Below are 11,169 nucleotides of genomic sequence, written 5' to 3' on the forward strand. Positions count from 1 at the left end.
CGACCGTCTGACAGTATTCCTAACAAGCATCACTACTATCTATCACCATCAAGAGCAGTCAATGGTTTCTTTACGGACAGGAATCATTTTTAAGTAAACTCATCATATACAAAAATTCGAAACAAGTTGCATCTAAACTCGTATGACACAAACAAAATAAGAGGCTTAAATGAACAATTCTGAAGCTGCTGAGTTATTAGAGATGTTGATTTGGCACATGTTTTCTGTAGACCAAATCTACCATGAATCATATTGCAATTTGGCTAGGTTAGTATAGCATGGAAGCAAAGGTTCGAAAGAAGATGCAAATACAGAAGTTTTCTCATTATAATCTCATACAACATAGCTCACCGAGCAATCTCCCTTATTTTGATTGAGTTGGTAGTGCGATACTACTACCGATATGATATAAAACATACCTTGTCAAGATAAAAGCTACAAATTGAGTGAGCAACAACAATGGTATAGTCGCTAAGAGGTAGAGTAACATATGAATCATTTGGTAAAGATGTTGATCCACCCTCTGAAATGCTCGTTTCGACGCTTAATTGCATAGGAATGCATCAGATCTCTCATACCGTTTCAGCCATTCCACTATGCAATATTTCTTTCTCGCATCAATGCTTCTATTTTTGCAACATCCTCGGGAGTGTCTACACCATGGGCGTCATGATTCACCTTGATTACCTGCAATACAGAAATAGGAAATTATGGGATGAGTGACTTACTTTCTCAAACTAAGTGGAAAGAAGAAGGCCAAATGTGAAAACAAATTTGCAGCATAGAGAAGAAGCATTGTCACGTATATTTATGCTTGTGAACAAGTCCAAACCAACTAGTTCTAAAATGTTGCATGTGTTTTGAGGAAATATAACAACCAAAATGACGTATCATCTTCTGTGGAGAGTCATTCGAGCATCATATAAAACTAGGCAAGCTATTCTCGCAACAACTATAGACCAGAAATTGTTGACATGTCAGTTTTAAGATGGTCAAATTAATGCTTTTTTGTCCTGCTTGGAAAATGTGAGTATGTCAGAAAATTTTGAAATTTGAAAAAGTATACTTCCATTGCACCCATTACACCAAATTTATTCATGAAATGGTAGCAAGCATTCATTATCATCAGGTCAAATGGTTTGAGAAGACGAAACTCAGTTCTCGGAAAAGACATAAAAAACCTTCACCCGGTAATAAGCCCTCTAATAAGAGATTGGTATCTCAATTACCTTCATCTTGTACCCATTTTCCAGCACTTTAAGTTGCTCCAGGTCTTCTTCCAGTTGCAGAGGAGTAGGTGGTAGTTGTGGGTAGATCTTCAAGAACTTTGCATCAAAGCTCTGACCAGACAAAAAGCTTCAACAATGAGAATAAAAGAAGTAACATCAAGATATCAACCAGAATAATAGCGGATCAAACTTAGGAGGAACTACCATTAGAAAACTACCTAATGCAAAATACTAGACAACAAATAAGCATCTTCAAGGAGTAAGATATAGACCTGAATGCCTAAATGAAGTAGATAAGGAAATTGTGGATTAACTTTCCCTGACCTGGATTACACAAGCATATGATATTAATAACAAAGGAGCTATGAAACAATCCAAGATGTGTTGTTATATGAAAGAAAGATAACACTAACTTGTTGAATGGGATCAATCCCCTTGAGAAGTAGATCGCATAACCATGATTATCAACCACACACTTTACCCTGTTGGGATCAAGTCCATCTTCAAGTTTCAAGGACGTGACAGCAGTACTGAAAACAGCATCAGGAGCTCCCTATGACATACAACATGCTCCAATAAAAGTAATAAAAGGAAAATTATCCTGTGAAATCATAATTAGTAAATTGTATAATAGAAGTATACAACATAGAACAGTCATAATGATGCAGGCAAATGAATCTAACTGTTGTACAAAATTCTGAAAATTGGTATTGATAGATCTGAACCAAAGGTCCATTTGTGAGAATAAGGATATACCAGTGAAGTGAACTATTAGAAAGAAAGAAAAGTTTTGCATATTCAAGGCAAAATGTCTGAATTTGTTGCAGCTTGCAAATTTCTAACTTCTACAGTGTAATATGGCACCATTGTGTTTGCAACAGCACATATATTTTAAATACAAGATCATGTGTACCATATGTCACTACTGTTAAAACAAAGCAATTTACTCTGTTGCCATAACTCATCATCGACGAGGACAAAATAAGAAAGATGTGATTATTCAACAAGTTAACCAGGGGATGGAAGGCAAAAGGAAAGTTAATCAAAAGCAAACATTTAGTTATTGATGAAAGAAGATATATGACTAGCTCTAAGCAAATGCAAAGCACACTAGAAAAAAGATGGAGGCAGCTAAGTTATTCATGGTTACACTTACATCATCAAATAATAAGTGAAACAAACCCTTCTAATCCAGCGTAGTCACTGATATCTCCCGAATCTATTGAAGATACTGGATAATGCTAGATTTTTTATATATTTTTTTAATTACAAAATGTTGCACAACCATAATATCATGAGTTCTTTCATTTTATCTCATGTTTGAGATTTTTTCCTAATAATTGCCACATCAAACAAAGAGGATCTTCCTATGTTCTTATAACCCTTATTATCTAGGATCTGCAATTTGCAGGGATCAAATATTTAATCATTTTGGCCTCTGTGGCTACATATAAAGTAAATCCATCACCCTGTTTTTTAGTGATGCATGGTATTTTGAAAATGTAGCACTACTTTTGCAAAAATAAGGAAAAGAAAACGAGTCAGCAGAACATAGATGTGGTGACCACCTGCAATGCTTTAACAATACCATCTATTATCTCAGGCTCAATAAGAGGCTCATCCCCCTGGATATTGACAACAATGTCATAATTCTTTCCAAGTTTTTCAAGGGCTTCATTGCAACGCTCAGTCCCTACAAATCGAACAAACAGTAACATAATAAGCAACTAAACTTAGGATTCCATGGAACATAAACAAAAAGGACACAATTACCATTTCTGCATCCAACTGATGTCATTACGACATCTGCTCCAAATCCTCTACAACATTCTGCAATATTTTCATCATCTGTTGCAACAACTACAGATACAAAGAAAACCAAATCAAAGAGAATATGGACTTCAGGAAGAAGAGAGAAGACAAACTTTCAAATAATTAATAGTTGCATCATCATACTTTAAGCACGAATTCTAGGAAATTGCTATGTAAAAATTTATGTGATCTCATATAATTAGGACATTGATAGAATATGATTTTCAGTGAACAAACCTCTGATAATACTATGTGAGAATTCTTTGTCCTTGTTTTGTAACTCAAAAAGAATGACAAACATGAGGATTAGTGTATGGAATGTCACATATGTAAAATTTAAAGTCTTTAGAGAGATTGTAACTGACACCTTGCAGCATAGCTCTAGAGAAAGTAATTGTCTTCCCAGAATCATCTTCTTTGCAGAAGAAGATTTAGTTCTTACATCTTTCTTATATTAGTGTACAAGATTAAACCACACATTTTTGCTTAACTGACAATCTACTTTTGAGTCAACAGCAAGTATCAATCTTGATATAAGTATCCAAAAACTTTCCATTTCTCAAATACTGGATTCTTCACCAAGTAGACTGCCATAGACCAAAATAGAGAAAGAAAGCGATACTATTGGCTGTTAAATTCATAAAATGACTTGGATGAACGTATGATAGAAATATATCTTGAAATAATTAAAATTCCATGGAAGCTGACACAATTACCACTATTTTGTGACAATAATGAGACGAGAGCCAATAAAATGACTGAAAGAGCCCTTTTCTGTCATAAGAACTCATACTTATATGTAATCCAAGGTCTAGACATGTGAAGACTTATTTTAGCATTAACAAGTCATTTTGAATTTTGAATGTAGTAATAAATTTAGCACATAACACATACCTAAAATTCATCTCCATAAGAGAATATTACCATATACAGTAAAGAGAACCATTGATGTTTTCTTTGAAAGGAAAGATATATTTCATGAGATGTACTTGTTTACGGACGCTTACCAACATTCTCCAAGGTTGAAGCCAACTTTGCTCTCTCCCATGTTCTCTATAAAGATATTGTAAAAACATCACAACATAAGCAATAAATAGCATTCAGCAGATACTTAACATAGAATTCTATCCAAGAATAAAGAGTGATTTTTAATTTTTTTTTATAAAAAAGATGAAGATAATAGTACAATTCTTATAACAATTCTAATTCTTAAAGATATACAGTTATGACCCCCGTATTGCCATGAACAGAAGTCCGCCAGAACCTCTAGGAGTTAGCCGAATGGAACAAGTAAGCTTATAGATGGACATCGTGGAACAAACCAAGATTAAACCCATTGACTCACATACATCCTGCCTCACCAGCCTAATTCTCAAATATTCAGTGTTCTCATCCATCTTTGTTCCTATTCCCCACAAGCAGCCACATTCCTACATGCAGAAAGCATGGATGAAGCTCGTCACACGCAGAAAACATGGCGCCTACCGAGTTCGAACACCCAACCCTTTCAGCCAAGCTGAGGGATGCCTTTCCTATCGTTAAGTTTTTACTATAACAAACCCACTGGTCTTGTACATCTCAAGATCATCTTTTCTAGCCCAGTAACTTCTCCAAATCCCATCTCGGAAGAGAAATCTCTCCAACATGAATGCATTACCTGGATCACAATAAGCAAGATCTGAAAGTGAAAACAGATCAACGAGGGAAGTGAGACCTGGATCATGGGCTTGCCGAGGATTTGAGCGAGGGGTTTGCCCTGGAAGCGGGAGGAGTCGAACCGGGCGGGGATGATGCCGACCACCCGGCTCCGGAACCCGCTGGACCAGCGGCGGAGGTAGAAATGTGCGCCAGCCGCCGCCGCGATCGCCGCCCCGAGCAACGCCGCGTGGACCACCCACGCCCTGGATCCCGACGACGAATCCGAGGAGGAGGGAGCGCAGATCGCCATCGAAGAGCAGACAAATCAAGATTCGGAGTCGACAACGCGAGAGGAATAATTGGATCAGAGCGTCGGGGAGATATGGTGACGCAGGCTCCTCGGTTCTATGACGTCGGCTTGGGTTGGGGGTGTCGATGGATCTCCTGTAATGTCTGCTGTTTCATGAATCAGTACAATTCGTGTGGTCTGTTAGGATGTCCGGTTTATTCTAATTGGCCCGAAATAATTTTGGAGTGAATTATAACTCACTTTTACAAACAATAATAATAATAATAATAATAATAATAATAATAATAATGTTCAGTACACTATATGATATGTTCTTTTATTATAAATGATCATTTTCAGAACAGTTCATCCAAACAACTATAGGATTTAAACAAAATCAAATTTTGCCCTCCTTAGTGTTGTCACCAAAATTTGTTTTATGCACAGAAATAATAACATGAGAAAACTTATCAAAAAGAACAGTATGAACATATCCTCACCAATATTTTCCATAACTGATATGACACGTTTTGACATTATCCACATAGTAGCAGACAAAGAACTTTCGAGCTGATGAAGAATGATACTTCATCGACGTCGTACAGGTAGGCAACCAAGCGACCTCCACGTTATTCGACGTCGTACGGGTAGGCACCAAACACCCTAAAGTCGCTCCACAAAATACAAGACGGTGTCGAACGACGTCAACCCATACAACGTCGGATACCCCAAGGTTGTTCCATAAAACTCAAGACGGCGCCATACAATACTGACCCATACGGGTCGATCAGTTGCAGGGTACAAGTCATCCTCCCGAGGAGTCGATGATCATTAAAGGACTACGTACGACTGATCACCCTACCACAGGTATAAAAGCTAACTCTCTTACCAATAAGAGGGGACTTCGAACACTCAACTCTCTCTCATTCCATCAAAACCTAACTTAAGCTTCGGAGAAGTCTGAGTCAGGAAATCCTCCTCTCGACCTTGACCTATGTGCAGGAGTCCAGCGACGGAGAAGCAAACCACTCACCAAGAGAGAAGGTTGTACTCAGGGGACGAGGCTCGAACCCGACCCGATGCTCACCCTCACCACCCAAGCATCCACATGGGCAACCTTATACATCCGGGACTCAATCGAGCCGTGTTAACACCTCGACCACGGCGTAAAAGTTCACCTACAATAACCAAACTTGAATAACATATTTGTTGACTTTGCCGATCTAATCAACTTCAACCCGCAATGTTTCATACCAGCTGCTAAAATATAATCAACCGTTCCGATATCTGCAAAATATGAGAAAGAAATTACATGAGACAGGAAGCTGCAGCCAATTAATGAATATGACCACAGTGCTAAGAGAGGATTTGGAGAATGAAAAATCTCTGTTCCGAGACACTTTCCCATGCTTCATTCCACGGCACTCTTAATGCTCACCTTTACCTAATATATGTCTCGACTTTTAACATCTTAAATGACAATCTATAATATAGAGTCTCTTCCTGGGCAGCGGTTCATCATCCCCATTCTCAAACTGCTGGTTCACCTGCCCCAAAAGCAGGTTACTAAAGTGAGATAGATGTCCACCATTTTTGTCTCTCCGACGTAAAGGCAGTGTATCTGGTCTAATTATTGTCCCTAAAATGCTCCTTCGTGGGTCCAACCGTGAGATGGCTTTCACATGCGTTGATGCAGAAAAGCCATTGCAGAAGCAGACTTTACCTGTAGCATCTAAAATGTTAGAAAGTTTAGCTTCGAGTTCGGGATTAGAAAATGAAGTTACATAGGCAGCAGTTTAATACTTCAGAAAAAATGGACAGTAATGCAGAGAAACAAGGCTCATGGACCAACACAGAGAACCGACATATCACAGAACAGAATAATATGATGATAGAAAATAAGTGCTCTGTTTAAATTATATCCAACCATACAATGAGAAGGCATTTGAAATGTTCACAAACACCAAAATTGTTAGAATTTAGCGACACAGCAGCAAATCCTGCATTAATTATGATATAGCAACATAATTATAACCATGCATGGAAAACTCTAAACAAATGTCAAAATGCTCTAATGCAATTAAAGATGTATACTTTGTTATTGCATATACTATATCAGAAATTAGGCAACCACCCTCCAAGGTGGAAGTTCCAACTAAGCCACATCAGAAATTTCTTAAAAGTACAGTTATCTGACCATCTCATGACACACCACAGATCAGGAAAACCCTCAATGCATCGTTCCATGTCCTAAAGCAATATAAAATAAAGCACGCAATGCTTTAGGTGCTCAGAGCCACAAAAACCAAGTTAAGCCTCAGTATGCATATTATTTTGTCTATCGGAAACATTGTCATTCATTTGGACTTTAGGGTAGCAGATGTTAGTTACCTGTGACATTGTAGATTTCCCATTTATATGTACAGCCGAATATCAAGAATCATCGTCAAACGGCCATTCAGGTTGTAAGTACTTGGAAATGTGTGCCGTTTGGAAGCCTGCTGATAAGGGTGTTGGAGTAGCCTGGAGGCACCGGACTAACTTGACCATCAGATGATGTGCGCTAAGGTCACACATTCCCCAATAAATGTGGAGCCATACAGCAATGAATGAAGCTCTTAATGGAACTCATGGCACTCCATTTTACATGTTTTAGTCTCACCATATTTGATCTCAAATAAACCTGAGACCGCTATTGACATTGTTGACTACAGTGCAAAAGCAACCGAAAGGAACAAAGAAGACGTCACCTGCCTTAGATTGATGTGAAACTATGTCAAGCTTTGTACTTAGTAGTATTGATTGTGCAAAGCAAATTTCCACATGAATATTAGTGTCTCAAACATTAATAAAAAGTGTGGTCATTTGGAAGACCTCAATGAAAAATATGTGGTGGCACTAGGGTTTGCCCTAATTGTCCAAAGCATAGATGAGCGATTAACAATGAACTACCTAAGTGAACCAGGTAAAATGTGTTGCAAAAACACAGACCTAGAGCTGCAAGTGCAAGCTTCTCAAAATGCAGCACAAAAATTACAAAAATGTATCAAATTTTGCAGCAGAGAAAAATTATGTTGATAGGCTGAAGTACAGAAAGCTTACCTTACAATAGTTGCAAGAGTTCCTCCTGATGTCATTGTCTGGTGCCTAGTTCATTTTTATTGAATTCAAATAAAATAAATATTCATTAAATACAATTCACCCGACCAAGCTAAAACTATATCTGAGCAGATATGGTTTCTGAGTTTCGAATTCCATGTATAAGATGAGGACAAAAGACTAGCAAGCATTATACAACGCAATAGGATCAAGCAAGAACACATGGAAATGAAGGATATTGAACCCCCTAACATAACTTGATTTTGCAGAAAGAAATTCACTATACCCTTTTATCACTCTGGACCTGTTCCAAATCTTAAAAGTGAGGTTGTTCCTCCGGAGTTGGAGTGGTGAAGTCAGAAAATTCAATTATTTCTGCAGCAATCGCAACATGTTCGAATGATATCACCATTTGCAGGGGCAGATTTTGCATGCATAGTGGTCAGTAAAGTAATAAAAAATCCATATCAGATGATGACAAGAAAAATAACCATAAATGTGAAAGAAAGTCGATGAGTACACTAGAAAAATAGACGTCTCAATCGACCTACTCGATAGATTGATTCGGATTGAAAGACCGTAGATGCACAAAACCTAAACTCACGATAAACGGAACACCATCTCACGGTCAGCTTCCCACATCTCTAAGAAGAAATCAGTAATCATGATTAAGATAGATTAAAAAACATTAAGAACAAATTGGAATCAACACAAAGCACAACCCGATCGATCTTCTGATAGATAGATAGTTTAACCTTTTGGGGCCGGATCATGCGGCTCCCGGCCGCGGGGAACGTGGCGGCGACGGGGGTCCCAATGGGGCCGAGGATCTCGTCGAGGGAGAGGTAGTCGGTGGCGGGGATCTCGGCAGCGGAGAAGGCGAGGAAGCGGAAGGTGTCACACAAGAAGCCCTCCTCTGGGCGATGGGAGAGGGGTCTGGCGCGCCGAGGCCGTGGGAGGAAGGACTTCGGCGGCCTCGTCGTTCTGCCACCGATGACCAAGTGGATCGTCTTCACCAGATCGAGCCGACCGTGAAGGGTCGGACTGGACCACGGTTCGAGTCGGGTGGTCTCCGGTTCGCAAGATTTAATCGAAGCAAATGGCACGTTAGTCTCGCGTCTCTATCAATCGACGAACCACTGATACTTCTCGATATCTGAAACATTACATTTCGATCGCACTACCCAAATGCATGATGAGAAGCATCAAGAAAGAAACATTGAGAATGACTCGAACCATCAACACACTTGCTGAAACCAAAGGCTATGGAGAGTCATTAGCTACTACAATGGCGGCGGGTCTATCAAGGAACGGAGTCCTCTTGGCTGCCCTGGTACTGTTCCCCGGCATTGCTGTGTCCGTAGCCGCCCCTCCAAGAACCATATCTTCTCTCGCCATAGCCGCCAGTTCTTGCGCCGGTGTACGGCTCATATCCTTCAGGGTTTCCCCTCCACTGGTAGGAACGCTGTGCGTAGTGTTTCCCTTCGGCATTAACGTCGTAGAAGTACTTGCCGTTCTCCAAGAACCGGGTGTCGCTCATGCCGTACAGATTGGTGGGATCGGTCTCGCCCTTCCACTCCGCCGGCGTCGTCGTCGTCGGCGTCGTCTCGTACTCGTTCGAGAACGACGAGGGGCGGTTGTTGTCAGGCTTCCATCGCGTGCCGTAGTTGTACACCGCATGATACTCCTCCCCGTTCTCGAATTTCTCTTCGCCGCCCAGCTCAGTGCCGGCCGGGACGCCGGATTGGAAGGTAGAATCGCGATTCCCACGGGCGCCGCCGTTGTAGTTGTAGGTGCCGTAGCTGCTCGTGGTGGTGGGCGAGAACCGGTAGGGGCCACGCCCGTAAAGGCCATGGCCATTATGGCTTTGGGGAGGGAGCGCAGGGGGGTCTTCCTTCTTGGTGGCCGCAGGAGCCTCTCCCTTTGAGGGTGCAGCGGCTTCCTTGGGTTCTTCTCTTGAGGTCTTACTGAAGAACTGGCTCTCTCTTGCATGGATTGATTGGGACGCAGAGAAGGCGAGGAGGAGGAGGAAGAGAAGGGGCAGTTGCTTCACCAAGGTAGCCATTTGGAGTGGAGACGATGATGCTGGTGGGAGGGACACCAACACTTATATAGATGATGCTGATGATGATACTGTATGGTGTTATGGGTGTAATTAACGTAGGGAAGTGGCAATCGTCAAGGCCGGGTGATGATGCGAGGATTGTGGGGGGAAGTGGGCCGCACATCATGGCCTTAAGGCACGCTGCATGTGCTCTTCCATGAACCTCATTGGCCATAACTAGAAAGTCCACATCTTAGGAATAAAGAAGGAGGAGGAGGAGAAAGAGGACATATGAATCACTCAATTATCCTGAAAGGAAGAACACCCCTAACAGTGAAACCGAGGCGGGTGTTTTATATATGGTATTATCTGCCCTTTCTTACCAACTTGAATGATTATAGTGATCAACCATGCAATCGAAAACTTAACTTAAAACTCTTAATGTGGCCCTTTAATTAAACACATGGATACAGATGTGTTGGAGGATAGTAGTGTAAAGCTAATGGCGGCTAAAGGGCGTAACAAATCTAACTTGACCTACATCTGAGCTGGGGCAAAAGAAAAGAGAGAGAGCAGATACGTGACTGGCGGAGAGTAGTTTGTTCGCAGTTTGAAGAAGAAGGCATATGTCCCAGAGGACTGGCCATTGGAAGACAACACATCATTTCTTACTATAGTGAGCAAGACACTATTATTATTGGCGCATGCAGCTTGTGGAACCTACATGCCCAAGCCTAGCTTAAATATATTTTCTATATATAAAAAAATGACAAAAGGAGTGTAACATTATTTATAATCCGATTCGATTAGTCTGCGACATGCCAGAAGAGGTTCGGATCCAATTCTGAGTCGGATCGGGTCACACATACGAATCGAGCGCAAATTAGAAAGCGATCGCATAGAAAGAAAGATGGATAAGAGAGGTAGGAAGAGGAAAACAAGAGAGATAGAGAGAGAGAGGGTGGCACGGCATGGATGCTTGCAGGCTTGCCGGTGGCCGCCCTCGCGCTCGTCTTCTCGTCTGTGGGGTCCTCAAGCTTCTTCTCACGGTGATGCTT

At 40.9% G+C, this 11,169-nt stretch overlaps 2 protein-coding genes across 2 annotated transcripts; both read right to left on the bottom strand.

The window, feature by feature from the left end:
* Positions 1-291: 291 nt before the first annotated feature.
* On the bottom strand, positions 292-5,114 carry LOC135676901 (3-deoxy-manno-octulosonate cytidylyltransferase, mitochondrial-like). Its single transcript, XM_065188600.1, has 8 exons — positions 4,756-5,114; positions 4,049-4,094; positions 3,003-3,089; positions 2,798-2,922; positions 1,643-1,782; positions 1,502-1,553; positions 1,230-1,340; positions 292-687 (listed from the first exon to the last, which is right to left on the bottom strand). Exons 1-8 carry the CDS (start codon positions 4,987-4,989, stop codon positions 595-597), a joined length of 888 nt encoding a protein of 295 aa, XP_065044672.1. The 5' UTR covers positions 4,990-5,114; the 3' UTR covers positions 292-594.
* A 4,256-nt stretch (positions 5,115-9,370) lies between these two features.
* LOC135677525 (protein E6-like) lies at positions 9,371-10,132 on the bottom strand. Its single transcript, XM_065189884.1, has one exon. The coding sequence runs from the start codon at positions 10,130-10,132 to the stop codon at positions 9,371-9,373; it is 762 nt and encodes a 253-aa protein (XP_065045956.1).
* Positions 10,133-11,169: the final 1,037 nt, after the last annotated feature.

The sequence above is a fragment of the Musa acuminata genome, chromosome BXJ1-6, assembly GCF_036884655.1.
Source record: "Musa acuminata AAA Group cultivar baxijiao chromosome BXJ1-6, Cavendish_Baxijiao_AAA, whole genome shotgun sequence".
NCBI classification, from domain to species: Eukaryota; Viridiplantae; Streptophyta; class Magnoliopsida; order Zingiberales; family Musaceae; genus Musa; species Musa acuminata.

Excerpts from the sequence above, each read along its gene's own strand:
- LOC135676901 (XM_065188600.1), bottom strand. The coding sequence starts at position 4,989 with ATGGCGATCTGCGCTCCCTCCTCCTCGGATTCGTCGTCGGGATCCAGG. Across the intron at positions 4,095-4,755 it reads TCGGCAAGCCCATGATCCAG|AGAACATGGGAGAGAGCAAA; the intron begins GTCTCACTTCCC and ends ATATCTTTATAG. Across the intron at positions 1,554-1,642 it reads GGATTGATCCCATTCAACAA|GTCAGGGAAAGTTAATCCAC; the intron begins GTTAGTGTTATC and ends TGTGTAATCCAG.
- LOC135677525 (XM_065189884.1), bottom strand. The coding sequence starts at position 10,132 with ATGGCTACCTTGGTGAAGCAACTGCCCCTTCTCTTCCTCCTCCTCCTC.